The sequence below is a fragment of the Geotrypetes seraphini genome, chromosome 3 (genome assembly GCF_902459505.1).
Source record: "Geotrypetes seraphini chromosome 3, aGeoSer1.1, whole genome shotgun sequence".
NCBI lineage: Eukaryota > Metazoa > Chordata > Amphibia > Gymnophiona > Dermophiidae > Geotrypetes > Geotrypetes seraphini.
The window spans coordinates 23,702,489-23,728,569 of record NC_047086.1 but is presented as its reverse complement, the minus strand read 5'-3'; the positions used below and the strand labels follow the sequence as shown (position 1 = coordinate 23,728,569).

Below are 26,081 nucleotides of genomic sequence, written 5' to 3'. Positions count from 1 at the left end.
GATTTGGGGTGAAATTTAAAATGCTATGTTTATAATATATTACATAATATAATATAATATGTTTTCTGGTTGATAATTTGATGAAGGGTGGGTGGGTGGGGTTTTTTTATACTATTAGATTTTATGTGTTAGATATTGCAGTGCTATATTGGAATTAATTTTTTATACTTTTTTGTGCACTTGTTTGATTTAAAAATGAATAAAGATATTATGAAAAAAAAAAAAAGAATATTTCAGATTTGAAATATGTATCCTGCTAAAGCTGGTATTAGACATAACTGGGGACCGCAAAGCCCAGGCTGTGCTTCTTTAGCTTCCAGCTGGCTTAGGGCTCTCTTTCGGACCAGGGGGCAGTTGCCCTAGTTGCTCTCTCCTAACACTACTCCTGCCATGTGTGACTGAAGTATTCTGTTAGTTTGATTTTTCTATGTAGCATTCTGTAGTAATTTGGTTTGTTCAGTTTTCACAATAGTGGGGTTTAAGAAAGGATTGGACAATTTCCTGCTGGAAAAGGGGATAGAAGGGTATAAATAGAGAATTACTGCACAGGTCCTGGACCTGTTGGGCCGCCGCGTGAGCGGACTGCTGGGCATGATGGACCTCAGGTCTGACCCAGCAGAGGCATTGCTTATGTTTTTATGTTCTTATTTGTGAAGGGGGAGGGGGAGACGGGGGTTTTGTTGATCCTTGCTCTGTATTATTTGTGTTTATAAAATTACAGTTGTACAAAATATTGTCTCTTTTTATACTTTAATAAAATAAGTTCAGTATAAAATCATAACTATACGAGGCTTGTGCGAATGGGATATGACAGCTTGCAGAGCAGGGACAGGGAATGAGCTTGCAGGGATGGGGACGAGCTCACGGAGACGGGGTGGGAACGGTGATAAATTTTTTCCCCATGCCATTCTCTAATCCACACACACAATTTTCCCCCAAAGTGGTCTCCTGCATTTCTCTTTTCCTTTCTCTACCCCCATGGTCTCTCTCCTTCATGTCCTCCTCCTCCCCACCTCTTGCAACATGCTGCATATATTTTCCCTCTGCATGGACTTGACTTCCAGGACTAATTTTACATAAACTTTGGGGAAGCCGCTGCTTGCCCAGGATCAGTAGCATGGAATGTTGCTACTGTTTGGGTGTTTGCCAGGTACTGTTGACCTGAATTGGCCACCGTGGAGATGGGCTACTGGGCTGGATGGACTAGTGGTCTGATCCAGTAGGACTAGTCTTATGTTTTTATGTCACAATTTTCTTTGAAAGTAAAAACCGCACTCCTGAGAATTCCCATTCTTTATCCAGTTTTCCTCTCTTCCTTCTCCCTTCCAGTATCCCCCCTTTCTCTGTCTCTCCCCTGCACCTTGCTTTACTGCAAGCTGATCTCCCATTTCTCTTCTTGTCCCACGGGAACAAAGCACCTGGCCCAGCACTGGTGATTAACTTCAGTACTGAGGAGCCTTGTTGTCCACATGCGCAACAGGCTTCTGGTCTCTCTTCCATATGTACTTCAGTTTCTGGTGAGGCCCCATTTAGAGGCCTGTGTACAATTGTGGACACTGCACTTTCAAAAAGGATGGAGTTGGTCCAGAGGGTGGCTACTAAAATGGTCAATTGTCTTCATCAAAAAAATACATAGACCTCAATGTGTATACTTTTAGAAGAAAGATATGAGAGAGGAGATATGATTGAGATATTTAAATAAAAGCTCTTCGTTATTTGCTGTCAATGCCGTGATTAACGTCAATTAATTGCAATTTAAAAAAAATTAAATTGTGATTAATAATGCATGTAGCCCACTTTCTGCCAGCCTTCCTGCCCCCCCCAATATAATAATAATAATAACAGCTTACATACCGCAATACCGTGAAGTTCTATGCGGTTTACAAAGATTAAGCAAAGGTACAAATTGATTGACTTTAAGAGGGGAGGAAGAAAGAGGGTTAATAGGACAGGAAATCCATTTTTGAGGAGAGAGTGGTCAATAGAACAAGTTAATCGCTATAGAGGGGAGAGAGAAGAGAGGATCAGTTGTCTAGATACTTTAGGAACAGGTGTGTTTTTTCAGACGTTTCCTAAATTCCTCATAAGTAGTGGGTGAAAGGAATTGTTCTAGGTCTTTACCCCATGATGCTGCTTGGTGCGAGAGAAGATGTTCATGGTGTTTTTTCAGTTTACAATCTCTCACTGGGGGGGAAACGAAGTTGGAATGTGAGCTTCTCTTGTGTCTGTTGACTGAGAAGATGAAAAGGTCCCACCATGGCTTGACGAACTCCCTCCCTGCACCTGGCTTACCCTTATACCAGGTCTTCTGTTCTGCAGCAAGCCACAGTTACTGAAAGGGCTGCCTGCGGCCTGCACTGGATCGTTCCCTCTGACATGGCCACCTCCCTTCTGAAAACAGGAAGTTATGTTGGAAGGGGGTAGACCACAGGTATCCTTTCAGTAGGCATACCCAATGCATGCATAAACTGAGCATTTTCAGGGAATGCCAGCATCAGTGGCTGGAGACACCCCACTGACTTCCTTTGTCTTTCAATTAACCACGGACAGCAGCAGACGCTGTTCATTCGAGCTGCAGTCAGCAGTACATGTTAGTTCACCAAGGAGCGGTTTACTATAGCATGTGTTGAAAAGTTTGTGGAAATTGCACGAATTGATTTACAAGATGACTCCTGAGGCAGGCCCTTACGGGCCGAAACACGATTGTGTCGAGTCCTTCATAATAAAAGAGACTGAACCCCAATAGGTCACCTTTGTTGTTGTGTTGGCTGTTTCCTGGTCTTAAAGCAGCACAAGGAGGTAGCTTTGGTAAAGGTATGATGCCTAATGTGGGGAGGAGGGAGAGGAAATGTGTAGCCCCCAGCCCCACCTATGCTCCTCCTCCTTGGATTAAATTAGGGCTGCATTTCTATTAAATTTTTTTTTCCACTTCTTTATTATTTTCAATACTTACAATAAGTGTAACCGTAAATATAACATTTTATACTCAAATATCACACTTAATATTCTTATAATATCCATTTCAGAATTAATCCTCCCTCCCCCCCTAAACAGTCACAATGCCCATACATAAAATATCTATAATCATCCATATCAATTATTCAAAATTACATCCCCCTACCTCCCCCCTCCCGGATGTGCATATTTAAAGGAGAAAACACTATTTAAATGTCATAATATTTTGTTAATGGCTCCCAAATCTCCTGAAACCTCTTAAAATTCCCTTTCTGAGAGCAAACTAGAACAACTTATACTGCCTTTTGTAACCTTCAAATATTCAATAAAGAAATTGAACTAAAAAAAAAAAAATTCCCTTTCTGAATGGCCAATGTCTTTTCCATTTTATACATATGACACAGTGAATTCCACCAAAAACTATAATTAAGCCTAGTCCAATTCTTCCAATTGCTCGTAATTTGTTGTATGGCGACTCCTGTCATTATTAACAAAAGCCTGTTGTTCTTAGATGATATTTGGCTTTTAGCCCTCATTGACATACCAAATAATACAGTATCATAAGTCAATGCCACTGGATTTTCCAACAAACAATTAATTTGGCCCCATATTGATTTCCAAAATGCTAAAATAAAAGGACAATAGAACAATAAGTGATCTAAAGTCCCTGCTTCGAGATGACAATGCCAACATCTATTTGACTTAGAGCTATCCAACTTTTGTAAACGAACCGGGGTCCAGAATGCTCTATGTAACAAAAAAAACACGTTTGTCTCATAGATGCTGACATTGTACATTTCATCCTCCGAGTCCAAATTCGTGACCATTGAGACGCAGAAATTTGGTGCTTAATCTCAATACTCCGAATGTCCCTAAGACCAGTTTTTGATTTCTTATTTGCAAATTCAGGTAACAATTTATACCACTGTTGCATAAACGCACAGGAGGCCTGTCTCTTTCAACTGAAAGGAAGCTCTAGAACAGCGGTGTTCAACCTTTTGGCTTCCCTGGGCCGCATTGGCCAAAAAAAAAATGTTTCTGGGGCTGCGCAAACGCTGCAGCAAGACAGAGGAGGAAGACGGAAAACACCTGAGGGCAGCAGAGGAAAACATTGCATCGCCCTTGACCGGGACTGCACAAAATACTTCACGGGGCCACAGGTTGGACACCCCTGGTCTAGAACGAGAGGGCATAAGAAGTTAAAAGGGGATTGGCTCAGAAGTATTCTAAGTAAAGACATCTGTATGGAAAGGGTGGTGGATGTGTGGAACAATCTCCTAATGGAGGTGGGAGAAATGAGGATTGTATTTGAATTCATGGGACAGGCAAGTGGGATCTCGGGGAGAGGAAAAGATGCATGGGCAGAAAAGATGGGCCAGATGGCCTTTTTCTTCCATCATTTTCTGTGTTTGTGTTTTAAAATGCAGTTATTTAATAAAACTGTTAGTCAAGCTTTTCATAGTCCTTATTTTTTTTTTTTCTCAGCAGCTGGAACTGCAAGAATCATTTCCACATAGACAGAGCTGTGCCGTCTGTGGTAAAGTCAAATGCAAAAGGCATAGGCAAGTGGCATATGATACTTTTAGAAACCATCAATACCCGATTCAGACAAGCTTTGGTTCTTACCAGATTATTAATAGGAAACCAAATTTATGTGGATTACATCTGACTTCATTTTCATAGTCTATTGTTACAAAACAAACCATTTTTTTCTTTTTTTGTTTGGCAGGCCTACGTTGCTTCTTGAGAAATATCAGCCATGGTTAGGTCTAAAAGTATCTTCTAAGGTTGATGCATCCCTCTCTGAGGTAATTATTACATACATATTTCCTTATAGTTTTATTTAAAACATTTTTTGTTCCCTGTCCTCCTTCAATCCAATACAGTCCAAGGTAGGTTATGATATTTAAATAAACCTTAAATTAACAAATACAGGCATAAAATAAAAATCAGGGCACAAATAATGAAACCAGAATAACAAATCCTTAAGCTACCAAACCAAGAGCTAGATTTACTAAAGTGCACTACTGTATCAGCAGGTGCTAACAGTTATCACTATTATTAGGAAATTAAACCCACTCTATAGCCTTTTAGAAATCTTAGCCCTAGATGCTGGGCAAATAAGTCTTCAGCTGCTTTTTTGAAGAACAGGTATTGGTAATGGACCTGATAGCTGAGGGCAAATATTTTGAAATGGGATGGGGTTGAGAAAAGAAACGGGGGGGAAAATACTGAGACCCACTAAATCTCCGTTAAGGTGCGCAAAATCAAGGGAATTCTGGTGAGACATCCAGAAATATAAGAACATAAGAATAGCCATACCGGGTCAGACTAATGGTCCATCTAGCCCATATCCTGTTTCCACAGTGATCAATCCAGGTCACAAGTATCTGGCAGAAACCCAAATAGTCGCAAGGAGTAGAATGAGGGAACACATGTAATAGACACAGATAGATAATAGAACCAGAAAATAATCTAATATAATAAAATGATAGGCCGCGCACGCGCACTAAAAAAACGTGTTCCCTGATCCGTCGCGGAAAAACGAGTGCGCATGCGCGCCCCTGGCTCTCGCTGTGCACTATGCTCAAGCTGCCGCCATGGCTCCTCTCTCGAACTCGAACAGGATCGAGAGAGGAGCTGCGGCGGGGGCTTTCAGGACAGAATATGATTACCACGTTTCTTTAGGCAGCCCTGGTTGTTTACTTGGATTCAATGTCAGCATTAGGGTTCGCCGGCCGCCAGCCGTGAGAGCCGGGTGAGGAAGGCCGCCGCAGCCTCGCGGCTAGGTAGGGGGACAACAATCGCGCTTATGCTCAAACCGCCGCCACGACTCCTCTCTCGAACCGCACCAGGATCGAGAGAGGAGCTGCGGCAGGGGCTTGAGCATAAGCACCATTGTTGTCCCCCTACCTAGCCGCGAGGCTGCAGCGGCCTTCCTCACCCGGCTCACATTGAATCCAAGTAAACAACCGGGGCTGCCTAAAGAAACAAACTTTCACAGTGCTTGGCCCACCAAACAATTCCTGCCGTTGCCGAAATTTGCCCCACCGTTCCTTCCCTTCCTCCATCAGGTACAGTTCAGCTCCGCCTATGTTAAAAGGAGCTGCTTTGAAATTGGAGCCCTGCTGCCACCGTAACACGTTCCCTCTGCCGCGGTCCCATATGTCAGAGAAGGGGCGGGACCAAGGCAGAGGGGAAAGTTCTACGGCAGTGGCAGGCCTCCGATTTCGACGCGGCTCCTTTTAACATTGGTGGAGCTGCACTGCACCTGATGGAGGGAGGGAAGGAAAGGTGGTTGTGCGCTGTTGAGCCCCTCTTTGCCCTCAGACCCTCTCCTAACTGCTCCCTCCTGTCTCAGACCACTGGGGGCAGGTGCCTGTCTTCAGCTGCAGGGATGGAGGGAGGGAAGAAGAAAGAAGGGGCCCTGGCAAGCGAGTTATCAAAAGCCAACCATAGCCTGGGACCCCTACATGGTATGAATAATGACCAGACAACAAAAGGTAAGAAAAATAATTTTATTTTCTGTTTTGTGATTACAATATGTCAGATTTGAAATGTGTCTTGAGGGAGGCTGCCGCCGCGGCTTTGGACAGAGGGGTACCATTTTCGTGGGAGCCGGCCTTCGGAGAGGCTTGGGACGCGGGGACGGATGCGGGAGGGGCTGCCGCTGTGAAGGGCTTTGGTGGGGGAGCCAGCCAGACCGTGAGTGTGGGGACGTTGTAAGCGCGGATTGGTCAAGGAGCCGCCGCTGCCAAGGCTTTGAAATTGCTCTCCCACCGTCACTCCCTCCCGCCCCGGCTCTGCCTCTGCCCCTGCCCAGGTTCAAAAGTAGGAGAGGCGGTCATCTAGCACCCGTTAATCTAACGGGCTTAAATATTGAACTAAGGCCAGTACTGGGCAGACTTGCACGGTCTGTGTCTGTATATGGCCGTTTGGTGGAGGATGGGCTGGAGAGGGCTTCAGTGGCTGGGAGGGTTTAGATGGGATGGAGTAGGTTTTAACGGAGATTTCGGCAGTTGGAACCCAAGCACAGTACCAGGTAGAGCTTTGGATTCTTGTCCAGAAATAGCTAAGAAGAAAAAATTTAAATTGAATCAGGTTGGACAGACTGGATGGACCATTCAGGTCTTTATCTGCCGTCATCTACAATGTTATAATAGAAAAAGAGCCATGTGCAATCCAAGATTTACTACAGACCCTACTCTCCTATATTTATTTGCTGAGAGTGTTCTGACAAGATACAACCAGATAAGGACAGTTGAAATAATTCCTTCAGCAGGAAGCTGCCTGACTAAGATGATATTTAACCAGCCATTGACACTACAGAAGACACCTTGAGGTAAACCATGTTCTTTAGCACTCTCCAGACCAGTAGAGGTTAACTTTACGATTGGGTATATATCTAATCATGACCAGCAGGTGGAGACTGAAAACAAAACTTTGGGACAGTATATCCTAGCCCCTCCTCTCTATTTCCCTCAGTCTTCTTTCAGTCTCCAGCAGGTGTTGAGTGATCTGTACCCATCTCCCTTGGTAGGGCTGTTGGAATTTGTTTAGAGGCTTATTGTCCCTGTTTTTAGCCGGACGGAGCTTGGACGGACTCTGTTTGGGGGTTCGTCCGACCTCGGGGGTGTCAAACCCGGCGGGTCACGAGCGGGGTCCCTCCCCCCACTTCCTCCACCTCCCCATATTTTTTTAGAGGAGCCTCAGCAGTAAGCCTTGCCCCCTAAATCAAGCAAGGCATATTGCTTCGAGAGCCTGTGGAGTCTGTTCTGTGTAAAAAAAAAAAAAAAAAAAAAAAAAATCCTGAGGTAGTGCTGGTCTGGAGGGTTGTATCCCTTTAAGAAAACTGTATTTTACTGTATTTTTTCAACTAACCGGCACTTTTTTACAGCTAGGTCGCGTATGGAGCAATGAGCACTTCTAAAGGGAAAAAGTGCTCATTGTGCTCCAGACGCGAGGCACTCGCGGCCGGCCTGTGCAAGCGGTGTTCAGGCCGGTGCGGTGGAGGAGCTCCGTCGGCAGCGGCTGCAGGCGCCCAGAGCTCCCCGCCGATGGTGCCTCGCGAGTCGGCAGGGAACGGTGGAGAAGCCCGGTCTTCTCCGTCCGCCCACGGAGGGATTCCCCGAGCCGCCGACGGTCGGGTTTTAGAGGATTCCCTCTCAGCTGATATTTTGACAGCTGATGCCGGCTTGCCTGTTTTAGCGGCTGAGACTATTCAGGTCTCTCAGCCGCTGCAGGCTATGGAGGGAGCTGTTTTGGCGGGAAAGACGCCATCTTCTCTGTCTGGCCCCTCCATTTTGTCTTCCACCTCAGGTGACCTTCCCCCTGTTTTGGCTAAGCAGGGGCAGGTTTCTGCTGGGTCCCCTGCTGTGGCAGGGAGTCCCTTGGGACCCTCGGGGGGGTTTTCCCCTGATTTTTTCTTTTCATTATGCAAAGCCTATTTTCAGGCGGCTGGGGGTCCCGGTTGCGCCCAGGGGGTCTCGGGGGGTGGGGTTTCCTCCGCGCTCCCTGCGGCTTTGCCTCTCTCGTCTGACGTGACGTCCCCTCCGCCGCCTCTCTTGTCCAAGCGTCCGCGGGTGTCGTGGGACGAGGATTTGTGGTCGGAGGAACGTGTCGGTCTGGAGGAGGACCTGGACCCTTCTGAGGAATTCCAGGACCCTCTGGAGGGGACGGAAGCTGGCGGCGGGTTGTCGGGTTTCCCGTTCTCCAGTGACGAGGCGTCCGTGGTGCGCCTTTTTCAGAGAGATGAGCTGCCTGACCTTATTCAACAGGTTTCTTCGGCTTTGCGTTTTGAGGACGCGCCGCCGGAGACTCCGCGTGTGGGGGACCCTCTGTTACGAGGGATCCGTTCCGTTTCCCGCTCTTTTCCTATGCATCAGGATATTCGGGATATTATTCTTGAGCAGTGGAAAACGCCGGAGACGCCGTTTCGGCTGGCGCGCAGCATGGCTCGCCTGTATCCCATTCCTGAAGGGGATCGGGCTACGTTAGCTTCGCCAGTCGTGGATGCGGTGGTCTCGGCTATTTCCAAGCGGCATACCGTGCCTGTTGAGGGCGGTTCTGCCTTGCGGGACTCTGAGGAGCGCAAATTGGAGACCATCCTTAAGCAAAATTTTCAAGTCTCTGCCTTTGGGGTCCAGGCGGCTATTTGTGGGGGACTGGTCGCTCGCGCCGTGTTTCGGTGGGCGGAGCGGGTCTTGGATCGCGAGTCTGACGACTGGTCTCTGGTGGATCAGGAGGTAGCGAAGATTGAGATGGCTGCCTCATTCCTCTCGGATGCTCTGTATGACTTGGTGCGGATCTCGGCTAAGTCCATGGCTTTTGGCGTGGCCGCAAGGCGTGTGTTGTGGCTGCGCGCTTGGGCGGCGGATGCTGCGTCCAAAGCTAAGCTTACTAAATTTCCCTTTCGGGGGTCGTTTTTATTTGGAGAGGACTTGGATAAGTTGATTCAGACTCTGTCGGACTCGAAAGTTCCCCGTTTGCCGGAGGACCGTGCCCGCCCGGCGTCTCGGGGTGGTGCGGCCCGGGGGCGTTTGCGGGAATTTCGCAAGTATCGCCCTGGGCGTGGGGCTGCTTCTTTCCAGTCTCCGGGGTTTTCCCGGGGTCGGTTCTTCCAGCGCATGCAGCCCTTTCGGGGGGCCCGTCGGGGGGCAGGGAACCCCTCCGCCGGTTCCCCCGCTTCCCGTCCTGCACAATGACGCCTTGCCGGCGCCCCCCTTGGTTCCGGTGGGGGCCCGGCTGCGCGACTTTTTTCCCAAATGGGCCGAGATCACGTCCGATCAGTGGGTCCTGGAGGTGGTGCGGGACGGTTATGCCCTGGAGTTCGCCCGCTCTCTGCCGGATTTTTTCCTCGCTTCTCCGTGTCAGACTCCGGGGAAGACGCAGGCTTTTCGCCAGACCCTTCAGCGCTTGCTAGATCTCAGGGCAGTAGTTCCAGTGCCCCCCCCGGAGTGGGGCACGGGCAGGTACTCCATTTACTTTGTGGTGCCCAAGAAGGAGGGGACTTTTCGGCCCATCCTCGATTTGAAAGGGGTCAACAGGGCTCTCAAGGTTCCCTCTTTCCGTATGGAAACGCTGCGGTCGGTCATTCTGGCGGTTCAGCAGGGGGAGTTTCTCACTTCTCTCGATCTGACGGAGGCCTACTTGCATGTTCCTATTCGGGCCTCTCATCAGCGTTTCCTGCGCTTTGCGATCTTGGGTCGGCACTATCAGTTCTGTGCGCTTCCCTTTGGGCTGGCCACGGCTCCCCGGACGTTCACCAAGGTGATGGTGGTCGTCGCGGCAGCCTTGCGGTCGGAGGGCATCCTGGTACACCCCTACCTGGACGACTGGTTAATTCGGGCCAAGTCGTTGCAGGAAAGCTCCCGGGTTACGGCTCGGGTGGTGGAGTTTCTCCGGTCGCTGGGCTGGGTGGTCAACCTTTCCAAGAGTCGGTTGGTTCCGGCTCAGCGTCTGGAGTACCTCGGGGTGCTGTTCGACACCTCCTTGGGGAAGGTCTTCCTCCCAGAGGCCCGGGTGAGCAAATTGCAGTCTCAGATTCGCCTGCTTTTGGCGTCCCGGTGTCCTCGGGCGCGAGATTTCCTCCAGGTCCTGGGGTCGATGGCGGCGTCCCTGGACGTGGTGAGGTGGGCGCGGGCCCACATGCGTCCTCTCCAGTATGCTCTGCTCCGGAGGTGGTCTCCCCAGAGGCACGGGATGGATGTTCCGGTTCCCCTACGAGGCTTGGCGCGCTGCAGTCTGCGTTGGTGGCTCCGGACCCCTCACCTAGTTCAGGGGGTGGGTCTGGATCTTCCGCAGTGGACGGTGCTCCTTACGGATGCGAGTCTCCTGGGTTGGGGGGCCCAGTGTCTGGGTCACTCAGCTCAGGGAACCTGGTCCACGGAGGAGGCCTCCTGGTCGATCAACGTGTTGGAGACCAGGGCGGTCCGGCTGGCGCTGTTGGCTTTCCACTCCCTTTTGTTGGGCAAGTCGGTCAGAGTCCTGTCGGACAATGCCACGGCGGTGGCTTATGTCAATCGTCAGGGGGGCACCAAGAGCACTCTGGTGGCGCAGGAGGCGGCTCGGCTCATGGTTTGGGCGGAGTCGCATCTTCTGGACCTCTCGGCCTCTCACATTGCCGGGGTAGAAAACGTTCAGGCGGACTTCCTCAGTCGTCACTTCTTGGATCCGGGAGAGTGGTGTCTCGGCGCCGAGGCGTTTCAGTTGCTAGTGCGTGCTTGGGGGCAGCCCCTGATGGATCTGATGGCTACAAGTGGCAACGCCAAAGTACCCCGCTTCTTCAGTCGTCGCAGGGACGGTCTGGCCGAGGGTCTGGATGCTCTGGTCCAACCGTGGCCAACGGAGGGGCTGTTGTATGTGTTCCCTCCTTGGCCATTAGTGGGCAGAGTACTGCTTCGCATTGTTCGCCATCCGGGGCTGGTGGTCTTGGTGGCTCCGGATTGGCCTCGTCGTCCGTGGTATGCGGATCTGGTGAGGCATCTGGTGGCGGATCCTCTTCCTCTGCCTCTCGAGTGCGATCTTCTGACGCAGGGTCCCATTCCCATGTTCGACCCGTCTCCCTTTTGTCTTACGGCTTGGCTCTTGAAAGGGGCCGCCTGAGTAAGAAGGGATATTCCGACAAGGTGATCTCTACACTTTTGGGGTCCCGGAGGCTTTCTACCTCTCGGGCTTATGTACGGGTTTGGCGTCTTTTTGAGGAATGGGGCCGAGCGCGGGGAGTGGTCTCCTTTCGCGCTTCTCTGCCTAACATTCTAGAGTTTTTGCAGGATGGCCTGGATAGGGGCCTGGCCTGGTCTTCTCTTCGGGTTCATCTGGCGGCCCTGTCGGCTTTTCGGGGGCTGGTGACAGGTCAGCGGTTGTCAGCCATTCCTGATGTGATTCGCTTTCTTAGGGCGGCCAAGTTGATCAGGCCTCCCATAAGGCCCTCGATTCCCTCTTGGGATCTCAATCTGGTTCTTTCTGTTCTAGTGCGCCCTCCTTTCGAGCCGTTGGATGGCTGTTCGTTGAAGGACCTTACGCTGAAGTCGGTCTTTTTGGTGGCCATTACTTCCGCTAGACGGGTGTCTGAGCTACAGGCTTTCTCTTGTAGGGCTCCCTTCCTGGAGTTTTCGAAGGAGCGGGTTGTTTTGCGGCCTGTTCCTTCCTTTCTGCCGAAGGTAGTTTCTCCTTTTCATGTCAATCAATCGGTGGTCCTCCCGGTCTTGGGTAGTCGGGAGGGTTTTTCTGAGCAACGACAGCTGCGCAAGTTGGATGTCGGTCGGGTCCTCCATGCTTATGTGCAGCGGACCCGGGATTTTCGGAGCTCCGATCATCTCTTTGTGCTTCTGGCGGGTCCTCGTCGGGGGGCTGGCGCTTCTAAGGCTACTATTGCGCGTTGGATCAAGGAGATGATTGCTTCCGCTTATCTTCTGAGTCAGAAGCCGGTTCCGGAGTTTCTCAAGGCTCATTCCACTAGGGGTCAGGCGGCTTCTTGGGCTGAGTCGTCGCTCGTGCCTCCGGTGGATATTTGTAAGGCTGCGGTTTGGTCCTCCTTGCATTCATTTGTTCGGCATTATCGGGTAGATGTTCAGGCGCGTCGGGACGCGGTGTTCGGTGAGCGTGTTCTGGTATCGGCCCTTCGGGGGTCCCGCCCGTGAGAGGGACTGCTTTGGTACGTCCCAATCGTAAAGTTAACCTCTACTGGTCTGGAGAGTGCTAAAGAAGGAGAAATTAGGTTCTTACCTGCTAATTTACTTTCTTTTAGCTTCTCCAGACCAGTAGAGGTCCCCACCCTGTCTGTTGTTGTTGTTGTTGGGGCTGTTGCGCGGGCAGTTTTTGGTTTTTGCTGCGGGTTCTAGTATTTTTCTAGGGCCGGGGAGAATTGAAGAGCAGCGGCTGTGGCTCGGCTGGCTTAGCTGGCGAGCTGTGGGGACCTTATTCCTTCGGGAATTTCTCCTCTGCATTTTCCAACAGCATTTTTGGGTATGTTATTTGTTACTCCTTTCGGAGTATTGTTTTTTCTCTCTGTTGTTTTCCAGTTCTTGGTTCTGCTTGGCTATTCGGCAGACTGAGGGAAATAGAGAGGAGGGGCTAGGATATACTGTCCCAAAGTTTTGTTTTCAGTCTCCACCTGCTGGTCATGATTAGATATATACCCAATCGTAAAGTTAACCTCTACTGGTCTGGAGAAGCTAAAAGAAAGTAAATTAGCAGGTAAGAACCTAATTTCTCCTTGGTGTTTAAACCCCACAACAACTGATCAACCATAGATTGCACAGGAGCCTTAACCCCAAGGCCCACACACAAACCGTGCTGGTGCTGATCCTGCAAACCAAACCCATCAATGAATTCCTGAAGCTGGGTCAGTATCAATTGCTTAATTTTAGCCAAAAGGGAGGAATTTGAAACTGTGATTTGGTGGACAATAGCCACAGGATCTAAAGTAGGGTTCCCTCCCCCCAAACACTGATCAAACACTAGCTTGCTTTAACAAAAATGAAGAATGTAACATATCCATAAAAGGTCTCTTCAACTGTCTGGCAAAGCCCTAAGAAGGCCTAGCAGTCAAGAAATTAACAACTGTAATGGAGGAACACAACATAAGCACGCTCACGAGAGAAGTTCCCCAGAAGTCAACTGGGGCATATAAACCTTTAATGGAAGCAATATCCAGTAAAGTCTAATGCACTCATGATCTAGTTCCTTGGTCAGAAATACACAAAGACATAACTAGATATCCTGCTTCCTAATAAAATGAATTCTATATCAAGGATAAAATAACTTGCAATATGTTTAAAAGCCAGTTTTCTCAGGGTTTCTGCAGCTGGCATTGTGCTTGTTGCAGGTTTCCAGGACGCACTGCGTTTTGTCACGTAGAAAGACGCAGTGAAACCCAGAAACCTGCAACAAACATATTTAAAAGCCAGTTCCCTTGTAGCTAAATTAATACTCTTCCCCTTCGACCAATCAGACGTGATTAGTGAAATACCTGATTAGTGGTTAGTACTATTGCACCAGTACTAAATCACTCAAAAGAAGCCATGAGAGTGGTAGAAAAGAAACCCAGAGAGTGGTAGAAAAATGGAACGCTCTTCCGGAGTCTGTCATAGGGGAAAACGCCCTCCAGGGATTCAAGGCAAAGTTAGATAAGTTCCTGCTGAACAAGGACGCACGCTGATAGGGCTAGTCTCAGTTAGGGCACTGGTCTTTGACTAGACTGCTGGGCGTGATGGACCACTGATCTGACCCAGCAGCGGCAATTCTTATGTTCCATGATCTCTTAGAATTAGATGGGTAGGCTAAAAGTGCAATAAATAATAACATGAAGGATATTGGTCCAAAGCTCCTACACATCACCAGATGGGTGGGCTTCAGAGAAAAGGTCAGTACTGGAATGGCAGGAGAGTGTTGGGGGAAAAACAAGCACCAGAATGAGGTACAGTCAGACTTCTGACTAGCTGATTTCAATTGTATATTTTGTCTCCTACAGGTCCTTGAATTAGTGTTGGAAAACTTTGTTTATCCATGGTACAGGTAAGTGTGTGTTCAGATTCTAATGACCTATAAAATATATTAAATATAAAAGAGGGTGAAAGTGGGTAAATAAATAACAATAAATAAATTGTTTGGCTGAGAGTATTATCTCAATGGAAGAAAAAGCCTCAGGTTTGTTCTGGCAGAGCATAAATGCTCAAACCTCCTCCACCCACATCATCGGCAGAAAAAACTTCCGTAGAGAATATACAATTGCCACTATGCTAATCTTTAATGTGGGACTGAGATGTTAAATAGCAACATTGACGACTGCGTGGTAGAACTTTACCAAGCTATAGCTGTGTCCTGTGTAGAGAATGACATGGAAGTTGCCTTTTCTCCCTTGCCCCTCACCCAGTTACTAAGGATGAAAACAGGAAAAAAAGAAAGGAAAATGGATCATCATTCAGCTACACTGAGATGAAAAAGGATAGGCTTTCCAGGTCAGCAGTTGAGTGGTTCGAACACACTTAGTGAATTCCTAAAGTAGGACATAAAACCATTCAGCTTTGCAAATAGTTGGTTGCAGAAGAGTGGTTGGGCTGTTACACTCACTCTCCTGTAGATTTCAACCTCTTATCCTACCTCAGTCTTGCTGCGTCTCCTCCTTTGAAGTCCACTCCACCCTTCTATTTGCTTCCCTACCTCTCCGAATGGAGGTCATTCATCCACCCCCTGACAAATCCCTATTTTCCTTTCTCACTGACCTTGACTTCTGGCTCGCTGTCTTTCTTGAACCTTCATCTCCGTCCCTCATTCTTGGTGATTTTAACATTCATGCTAATGACCGCTTTGACTCCTACTTTAAAGCAGAGGTGTCCAACCTGTGGCTCTCGTGAAGTATTTTGTGAAGCCCCGGTCGAGGGCAATGCAGTGTTTTCCTCTGCTGACCCTGGGTGTTTACCATCTTGCCGGCTTCCTCCTCTGTCTTGCTGCAGCGTTTGCGCGGCCCCAGAAATATTTTTTTTGGCCAATGCGGCCCAGGGAAGCCAAAAGGTTGGACACCCCTGCTATAAAGTATCGTGCTCTAATATCCTCATTCAGTCTTCAGCTGTGCTCCACTACCTCCATGTACCATGTGCCTCGATCTCATCCTCTTCTCCAACTACTCAACTGCTCCACCTCAATTCTTCCCCTCTCTGACCATCACCCTTCCCCCCCCAGATATGACCAATCTTCATCAATTCATTCAGGAATTTTTAAGCTATTGACTCTTGCATTCTCTCCAACACTGTCTCCCCCCTCCTCTCAAATACTACTACATTATGTAAATCTTATCAATGAAGCAGTCTGTTCCTATAATACTATTCTCTCCTCTACTCTTGATACCCTTGTTCCTCCCATTTCACATTCTGTAAGGCATGCCAAACCCCAGCCCTGGTCGACCTCTACGATCTGCTACTTGCATTCCAATGCCCAATCTGCGAAGCATCTTTGGCTGAAATCCCACACTCATGGTGACTTTGTGCATTTCAAATTCCTGCTAACCTCTTTCCAATCTGCCCTTTTGCTTTTGATCTAACCCTCTTAGATCTAACCCTCATTGTCTCTGCCACATTCAGCTCTCTACTCAGTGTCCTCACCTCCACCCCCTCCTTTGCTTTCTTCACAGGCTAAGGCTGAGTACTTCTACGACAAGATTCACAAGATTAACTTTGAGTTGTCAAACAAATTGCCTCACCTCTCCCTCCTGCAGTCCTCTCTGCCAACCCCTGCTGCCTTTTTTTCCTTCTCTGAAATAACTGAAGAGGAAACTGCATATTTTCTTTCTTCTTCTAAACTCACTACTTGTTCCTCTGATCCTATCCCCACCCATCTACTGATCACCTTCTCTCCTACTGTCATCCCCTCTATCTACCATGTGCTCAACCTATGGCTCTCCACTTCAACTGTGCCCGACACCCAAGAGGGGACATGATCGAAACATTCAAGATAATGAAGGGAATAGACTTAGTAGATAAAGACAGGTTGTTCACCCTCTCCAAGATAGGAAGAACGAGAGGGCATTCTCTAAAGTTAAAAGGGGACAGATTCTGTACAAATGTAAGGAAGTTCTTCACCCAGAGAGTGGTAAAAAATTGGAACACTCTTCCGGAGGCTGTTATAGGGGAAAACACCCTCCAGGGATTCAAGACAAAGTTAAACAAGTTCCTGCTGACCCAGAACGTACGCAGGTAAGGCTAGACTCGGTTAGGGCACTTTGACCTAAGGGCCGCCGCGGGAGTGGACTGCTGGGCACGATGGACCACTGGTCTGACCCAGCAGCTGCAATTCTTACCTTATGTTCTTATATGCCATAGTTACACCACTCCTCAAAAAACCCTCACTGGACCCTACCTGCCCCTCCAACTATCACCAGCCTTCCCTTCTCCTCTTCTTATCCAAGCTACTTGAATGTGCTATTCACAGCTGTAGTCTTGACTTTTTTTCTTTTCAAATCTCTTCAGTTTGGCTTTTACCCTCTTAATTCTACAGAAACTGTCCTTGCTAGAGTCTCCAGTGACCTGTTCTGGCCAAATCTAAAGGCCTCTACTCTGTCCTTGTCTTCCTTAATCTGTCTGGGTGTTTTGACACTGTAGATCACTCCTAATCATCAATGCGCTGTCCTCGCTTGGGTTTCAGGGCTCTGTTATCTCATGGTTTTCTTCTTACCTTTCTCATCACACTTTAAGCTTTGGAGGATCCTCCTCTTCTGCCATTCCACTACCTGTCACTGTCCTGGGACCTCTTATTTTCTCCATCTATACTTCTTCCCTTGGTACTCTAATCTCCTCGCATGGCTTCCAGTATCACCTCTATGCTGACAACTCGCAAATCTACCTTTCTACACCTGAAAATTCTACAGGAATCCAGGACTGCCTGCCTGACTTTGCTACCTGGATGTCTCACCGCCATCTAAAATTAAACAAGACTGAACTCCTTATTTTTCCTCCTAAACCCACCTCTCTTTGTTTTCTGTTTCTGTGGATAATGCTCTCATCCTTCCTGTCTCATCAGCTCGCAATCTCGGGGGTCATCTTTTTTTTTTTTTTTCTTTTCTTACATCCAACAGACTGCCAGTACCTGTCGGTTCTATTTCTACAATATCGCTAAAATCCGGCTTTCCTTTCCCAGTACACTGCTAAGCCCCTCTCGCCTAGACTACTGCAACTTGCTTCTCGTAGATTTTCCCTTCAATCTGTTCAAAATTCTGCTCCACGCCTCATATTCCACCAGTGTTGTCATGCTCGCATTACCCCTCTCCTCAAGTCACTTCATTGGCTCCCTGTCCATTTCTGCATACAGTTCAAACTCCTCTTATTGACTTAAAAATATGTTCACTCTGCAGCTCTTCAGTATCTCTACTCTCTTATCTCTCCCTGTACTCCACCCCGGAATCTCCATTCATTGGGTAAGTCACTCTTGTCTGCACTCTTCTCCTACAGACAATACCCAGTTCCATCCCTTCTATGATGCACTGTATGCCAGTAACAAACTGCCTGCCTTGGTACATCAGGCTCCGTCTCTGACAATATTCAAATCCATGCTAAAAGCTCATTTTTTTTGAACAGCTTTCAAGTCCTAATGCCAACCCACTTGTAAAGCACCCATATCTGTTTGCCATTCCTTCCTTAGTCTCCTACCCTACCAACCTTATCATTCACTTTGTAATTCTCTACCTCAGCAACATGTATAGATTCACCCTTTGTCCTTTTTGTCTGTCATAATTAGATTGTAAGCTCTATCAAGCAGGAACTTGCGTCTCTTGCGTGTTTAATGTACAGCACTGCATGCGTCTGGTAGTGCTATTGAAATGATATATAATAGTAATAGTAAGATGTCCAGATTTAATTGTGCTTGACGTTCTAAAATTATATATATATGCAAGATCTATTCATGTTTTTTTTTTTTTTTTTCATATTACAGGGTTGTGACCGATGATGAATCGTTTGTGGATGAGCTAAGAATAGCTTTACGTTTTTTTGCATCTGTATTAGTGCACAGGATTCATAAGGTAGGCCTGTATTTAAAAAACACAACAACAAAAAAAAAGCCTTGTCTACTAACATTACATTACATTGGTATCTTCTATCCCGCCAATACCTTTCAGTTCTAGGTGGCTTACAACAAGAGTTGGCCTAGGCATTTCCAGGGAGAATACATGGGTAATAGATGTAGTATGCATCTGGGTCTGTGAAGGGTCAATCAGGTTTAGTTAGATCATTTGATAAATTTCTTGAATAGAAATGTTTTGTAGTTGGGCGTTATAGTCAGCAGATTGGAGAGTGGCAGTCTAGTTTCGCTGCTCTGGTGGCTAATAGTCCATCGTATATCTTTTTGTTTTGTATACCTTTAATTGGGGGGTGCGTAAAGTGTGCATGAGTTCTCCTTGGTCTGGATGTGTTTTTCCTGTTTAGGCGGTTCTCAGATAACTTGGTCCATTTCCATTTAGGGCTTTGAATAGGGTGCAGTAGAATTTGTATTGTATGCGTGCTTGTACTGGGAACCAGTGTGACTCTCGGAAGGTGGACAAGTCGATTTTCACTGTTGGAGTTCAAAAGAAGAGAAGTGAAAAACACTCCCTTGCCAACATTGGTAGTATGGTAAATGGGACTATGGGGAAAAACCCACACAAACAATAAGCAGTGGCACAGCTTAGCAGGGCTATAGGAGCTTACTTGTTGACAGGAATTAGTGCAGTGTATTGGGACATGGGAACATCCTTGTATAGTGTAACAAGGCTGTAAGGAGCACCTTCAAAGATAGGAAGTAGAGAGCTGGAGAGAGGCGTTGAGGAAGACCCAGTCTCGGAAGAGAAGAAGGAGTGCCATGGAACCAGACTGTTGTATTTGCCTGCATTCCTCCTTGTCGAAGAACAGGAGCTACCTCTCAGAAGAGCAGCATGGAATAAGACATGAGCTGTCAATAATCTTGCAGTCCCTGTGTGATCATACAGCTTTGGAATCATAGATTGGCCCCTTAAAAATCTTGGGAATTAGATATAAAAGAGAAGAAAACTCCTTCATGCCCTCTAAATCTGTAAGAACCAGTGTATGCTCTGATTATATACCCTAAGAGCTGAGGGTGATAATCCGGGTACTGCCTATATTTCTATAAAGCAAAGAACATCCTATTTAAGTTGTACTCGTACTTATGAACCAGGATCCTGCCTCTCTCTTCCTGTGCCAATGCTCCCCCTCTTCCTCCCTTCCTATCCAAACATGACCTCTTTCCCCTTCCCTCGCTCTGATCTGTGCCTCAAATTTGTGCCTTCTTCCCTCGTTCCTGCACGTGTTTACCTCCACTGGCTGGCTGCCTCCTCCAAACTGCACTTTGCAAGGTCATGAGCAGCAGCCACTGTACATGGCCTATGGCTGACCCGGAAGCCTTCCCTCCAATGTCAAAGGGAAGGCTTCCAAGTCAACTGAGGGTTGCTGTAGGAACCATGACTGCAGCCTTGTAAAGAGAAGTGCGGCTGGGACGAGGCAGCTGGCCAGTGGAGGTAAACCCTCCCAGGAGGGGAGCACAAATTTGTGACGCAGAACAGAGGGAGGAAAGGGAGGAAGAGGGTCGTGGGACAGGAAGGGAGAAGCAGGGTTGTGTTGGGACACGGAAGGGAGGGAGCACAAACTTGGACAAAGGATGGAAGGAAGAAAGGAGGGAGGGAGCATGAACTTAAAGACACAGAATGGAGAGAGGGAGGAAGGGGAGCATGAACTTGGGACATAGGATGGAAAAATGGAGGGAGGGAAGGAAAGAGGTGGGAAGGGAAACTGTTGGGCATGGGTGTCTGTGGGAAAGAGATGGTTCACATGGGGACATGAAGAAAGAAGTGAATTGTTGGGCATAGGGAGGGAGAGAGAAATACTGGATGTGGTGGAAGAGGCGTGAGGTACAGATGCACGGGGAAGAGAGATGAGAGGGAAAAATGTTGGATGTGGTGGTGGAGAGGGAACAGTGGGACAGATGAAGAACAAAAGTAAATTTAAAAAAAAAAAGATAGGTTTCTGCTTAAACTACAGTACTTTATTTTGAGGACTGTTTCTCTAAATACTCAAAAAATGTTGAACTGTAAAATCAAATAGCCAGACCCTTTAGACTTGGACAAGAGTTCTGGTGCATAGAAGGCTTAATAGTCTGCCAGCGTGTGGTAGGAAAGAATCGATAACATTCACAAAATAGATGAGCAAATTAGGAAAACCGGCTGAAGAACAAATTCTGTTAATCAAAGCAGGGGACAGGAATACCTAAGATGTGATTTTTAACCTAAAGACAATAAATTGATGGTTGTGGCACAGATTGCAGGCAAGACTGTTCATAGCCAGTATAGAAAAAAAACCTGGTAAAACAGACAAGTGCACATGAAATTGCTGACCTGCTGTTGCTAAAATCGTCTGTAGTATTGAAGGTTATGCCAATTTTTAAAAAAGGGCCCGGGAAATTATATGCTGGTAAGTCTCACTTCAGTGCTGGGCAAAATGGTGGAAACAATTATAAAAAATAAAATTGTGGAACATGTAGACAAACATGATTTAATGAGACAGAGTCAGCATAGGGAGATCTTGTCTCACCAATTTGTTTGACTTCTTTGAAGGTGTGAATAAACATGTGGATAAAGGTGAGCCAGTTGATAAAGTGTATCTAGATTTTCAGAAAGCTTTTGACAAAGTTCCTCACGAGAGGCTCCTGAGAAAATTAAAGAGTCATACGATAGGTGACAAAGTTCAGTTGTGGATTAGGAATTGGTTATCGGATAGAAAACAGAGGGGAGGGTTAAATGGTCATTTTTCTCCCCTCCTCCTCTATCAAGTTCGGTCAAAAATTTGTTATATAGATGATAAATTGTTGTAAATCTGCCGTCAACGCGGATCCTAATCTAACTGATGTAAACCGCCTAGAACTCGTCGGGTATGGCGGTATATAAGAATAAAATTATTATTATTATAAAAATTATTATAAATAGTGGAGTACCGCAGGGATCTGTACTGGGACCGCTGCTATGTAACTTATTTATAAATGATGTAATGTAATGTAATTTATTTCTTATATACCGCTAATCCGTTAGGTTCTAAGCGGTTCACAGAAAATATACATTAGGGTGCATTAAAATTATAAGTTAAATAGGTACTTAGAAATTCCCTTACTGTCCCGAAGGCTCACAATCTAACTAAAGCACCTTGAGAGTAATAAAGAAGAGAAAAATAGAGATAGAGGAAAAGATAAGAAAATAAACATTCTGACAGGTTGAAGAGAGGAAAGACAGGAAAAGATGCAGAAGGGAGGAACCGTTGAACAATAGAATTCTGGGGAAATTCAAATGATAAAAATAAAACAAAACAATAAATGAGATTAAAATAATTCATAAACTGGAAAGAAAAATAAAAATAAAATCAAAACATAGTCTTCAATCAATAAATGATCTGGAAATTGGAATGGCGAGTGAAGTGATAAAATTTGCAGATGACACTAAACTGTTCAAAGTTATTAAAACACATGCGGATTGTGAAAAATTGCAGGCAGACCTTAGGAAATTGGAAGACCGGGCGTCCAAGTGGCAGATGAAATTTAGTGTGGACAAATGCAAAGTGATACACATTGGAAAGAATAACCCGAATCAAAGTTACCGGATGCTAGGGTCCACCTTGGGGAGTTAGTGCCCAAGAAAAGGATCTGGGTGTCATCGTAGACAATACAATGAAACCTTCCGCCCAATGTGCAGCGGCGGTGGCCAAAAAATCAAAAAGGATGCTAGGAATTAAGGGATGGTCAACATGACTAAGAATGTTATAGAGCTTTTTGGACCCCTGTTCGTTTACAAAAATTAGATAGCTCTAAGTCTAATAGATGTTGGCACTGTCATCTTGTGGCTGGGACATTAGATCATCTTTTATTCTATTGTCCATTCATATTATTATTTTGGAAATCAATTTGGCCGCAAATAAATAGGATGTTGGATAATCCAGTAGCCTTGACTTATGATACTATTTTATTTGGTACAGCAATGAGGGCAAAGAGTCAAATTTCTTCAAACAATAACAAACTTTTATTTATATTGAATGGGATAGCAGTACAACAAATTACATATAATTGGAAAAATTATGATAGGTTAAATTATAACTTCTGGTGGAATTCCGTATGCCATATATATAAAATGGAGCGTGCATTAGCAACACAGAGAGGTTACTTTGGTAAGTTTCAGAAGATCTGGGGACCATTAGCAGATTTCTGTAATAAATGATATCATTTTCCCATAATAAATTATTTGTTAGGAGGGGAGGTGGGTGGGTATTATTTTATTTTATTTATCCCATAAAATATACAGTGGTGCCTCACACAACGAACTTAATTCGTTCCAGGAGCAAGTTTGTTATGCGAAAAGTTCGTTATGTGAAACGCGTTTTCCCATAACAATACATGTTAAAAAAAATAATTTGTTCTGTAGCATAAAATATGCTAAGATGACATAAAAAAAGATAAATTTTTGGTTATTATTTTTATTTAGATACATCTAAAAACATAATTGTTTTTTAAAACAACACACATTTTTTAAATTTAAAGACAGACTAAGTAGAGTCTAATTTTACAGTGAGAGAGGGCAGAGTCTCAGCGGCAAAAACTGGGACTTAACTGTTCATTTTTTTTTTTTTTCTACCGTGTTTCCCCGATGATAAGGCAGGGCCATCAAATAAGACAGCCCCCCCCTTTTTAGAAAAAAATGTAAAATAAGGCACCCCCCCGCAAATAAGCCACCCACAGATACCTGCGCTTACCCGAATCGGGTGGTACGGTGGGTGACTCCGTGTGGTCCCTGGCACCCCCGACACGATCGGGGCAAGAGGGAGCTCAAGCCCTCTTGCCCCCCTGACACGATCGGGGCAAGAGGGAGCTCAAGCCCTCTTGCCCCCCCGACTCCCCTACACGATCGGGGCAAGAGGGAGCTCAAGCCCTCTTGCCCCCCCGACTCCCCGACACGATCGGGGCAAGAGGGAGCTCAAGCCCTCTTGCCCCCCCCGACACGATCGGGGCAAAAGGGAGCTCAAGCCCTCTTGCCCCCCCGACTCCCCGACACGATCGGGGCAAAAGGGAGCCCAAGCCCTCTTGCCCCGCCGATTCCCCAACTCCCCGACAATATCGGGCCAGGAGGGAGCCCAAGTCCTCCTGGCCACGGCGACCCCCTAACCCCACCCTGCACTACATTACGGGCAGGAGGGATCCCAGGCCCTCCTGCCCTCGACGCAAACCCCCCTTCCCCCCAAGGACCGCCCCCCCCAAGAACCTCCGACCGCCCCCCCAGCCGACCCGCGACCCCCCTGGCCGACCCCCACGACACCCCCAACCCCCTTCCCCGTACCTTTCTGTAGTTGGCCGGACAGACGGGAGCCAAACCCGCCTGTCCGGCAGGCAGCCAACGACGGAATGAGGCCGGATTGGCCCATCCGTCCCAAAGCTCCGCCTACTGGTGGGGCCTAAGGCGCCTGGGCCAATCAGAATAGGCCCGGGAGCCTTAGGTCCCTCCTGGGGGCAGGGCCTGAGGCACATGGTCGGGTTGGGCCCACCAGTAGGCGGAGCTTTGGGACGGATGGGCCAATCCGGCCTCATTCCGTCGTTGGCTGCCTGCCGGACAGGCGGGTTTGGCTCCCGTCTGTCCGGCCAACTACAGAAAGGTACGGGGAAGGGGGTTGGGGGTATGGTGGGGGTCGGCCAGGGGGGTCGCGGGTCGGCTGGGGGGGCGGTCGGAGGTTCTTGGGGGGGGCGGTCGTTGGGGGGAGGGGGGGTTTGCGTCGAGGGCAGGAGGGCCTGGGATCCCTCCTGCCCGTAATGTAGTGCAGGGTGGGGTTAGGGGGTCGCCGTGGCCAGGAGGACTTGGGCTCCCTCCTGGCCCGATATTGTCGGGGAGTTGGGGAATCGGCGGGGCAAGAGGGCTTGGGCTCCCTTTTGCCCCGATCGTGTCGGGGAGTCGGGGGGGCAAGAGGGCTTGAGCTCCCTTTTGCCCCGATCGTGTCGGGGAGTCGGGGGGGCAAGAGGGCTTGAGCTCCCTCTTGCCCCGATCGTGTCGGGGAGTCGGGGGGGCAAGAGGGAGCCAGGCGGAGAGAGGGCAGTTAAGCGCAGTGCCTGCGCGGAAGGATGCAGCTCGGGCGACTTCGTTGTGTGAAACGAAGTTCGTTGTACGAATCAAGACATAAAGTTCGTTGTGCGCAGCGTGCGCTGTGCGAGGCGTCCGTTGTGTGAGGCACCACTGTATGTATTTGTCAATATTTTTATTAAAAGTGTTATTTTATTGATTATGACAGGAGTTGCCATTCAACATATTACTAACAATTGAAAAGATCATAGCAGACTTAACTTTAATTTTTGGTGGAATTCACTATGTCATTTATATAAAAAGGAACGTTCAATAGCGGTACAAAATGGAAATGATAAAAGTTTTATTAGAATATGGGAGCCATTGTTTTGTAATGAATAAACACCATTTTTCTTTTGAAGATAAATTATTAAGGAGGGGTGGGGGAGGGATTGTACAATTGAAGAGAGGGTAAAATGAATAAAGAAGAATAGTGTTGGGAGGGAGGGTGGGTTATGGGTTTATATATATAGATACAATTGTTATTATCTTGATGGATTTATCAAGTGTTGTTTTTGAGCCTATGTATGATTTTTATTGTACACTTGTTGAATTAAAAAGGAATAAAGAATTAAAAAAAAAAAAAAATTAAAAAAAAGTGTTATTTGTATTGGGAAGGGAGGGTTTTAAGTTCTAGTAACAATTGTTATATATATTATGTAATACAAACATTTTTAGTTATTATTGTACATGAATTTAGAATGATATATTGTATTTACAGTGATACATGAAAGAAAATCAAGTGTATATTTTTTGAGTTAGTTTAAATTTCTGTGTTACACTTCTTGTAGTATGAAAAATGAATACAAAATTTAAAACAAAGAATGTTATAATGCCGATGTAACGCTTCATGGTGCGACCTCATCAGTTCTGGTCTCCTTATCTCAAGAAAGATATAGGGCTCCTTTTACGAGGCCGTGTTAGGGCCTGAACGCGCGGAATAGCGTGTGCTAGCCGCTACCGCCTCCTCTTGAGCAGGTGGTAGTTTTTTAGCTAGTGCGCGTGCCAAAAACGCTAGTGCACCTTCGTAAAAGGAGCCCATAGTGGCTCTAGAAAAGGTTCAAAGAAGAGTGACCACGATGATAGAAGGGCTCTTCAGCCTCGAAAAGAGACGGCTGAGGGGGGAGATCTGATTGAAGTCTACAAAATCCTGGGTGGAGTAGAACAGGTACAAGTGGATCAATTTATTTTTTTTTTACTCCGTCAAAAATCACAAAGACTAGCGGACACTCGATGAAATTACAGGGTAATACTTTTAAAACCAGTAGGAAGAAAAAAAATTTTCACTTGGAGAATAGTTAAACTCTTGAACGCATTGCGGAGGTTTTGGTAAGAGCGGATAGCGTAGCTGTTTTTAGGAAAGGTTTGGACAAGTTCCTGGAGGAAAAGTCCATAGTCTGTTATTGAGAAAGACATGGGGGAAGCCACTGCTTGCCCTGGAATATTGCTACTCCTTGGGTTTTGGCCAGATACTAGTGACCTGGATTGGCTGCAGTGAAAACGGGCT

At 47.0% G+C, this 26,081-nt stretch overlaps 1 protein-coding gene across 3 annotated transcripts in view; it reads left to right on the top strand.

Moving 5' to 3' along the window:
- The window catches only part of SNX14 (sorting nexin 14), a 212,339-nt gene that overhangs the window by 10,374 nt on the left and 175,884 nt on the right, over positions 1 to 26,081 (top strand). For 2 of the 3 annotated variants that reach the window (XM_033937246.1, XM_033937244.1), the window contains exons 3-6: positions 4,441 to 4,517; positions 4,685 to 4,763; positions 14,429 to 14,472; positions 18,379 to 18,466. In XM_033937246.1, the coding sequence (XP_033793137.1) occupies positions 4,441 to 4,517; positions 4,685 to 4,763; positions 14,429 to 14,472; positions 18,379 to 18,466 (288 nt within the window). The remainder of the gene's footprint in view (positions 1 to 4,440; positions 4,518 to 4,684; positions 4,764 to 14,428; positions 14,473 to 18,378; positions 18,467 to 26,081) is intronic. The other variant, XM_033937245.1, reaches the window with a different exon arrangement.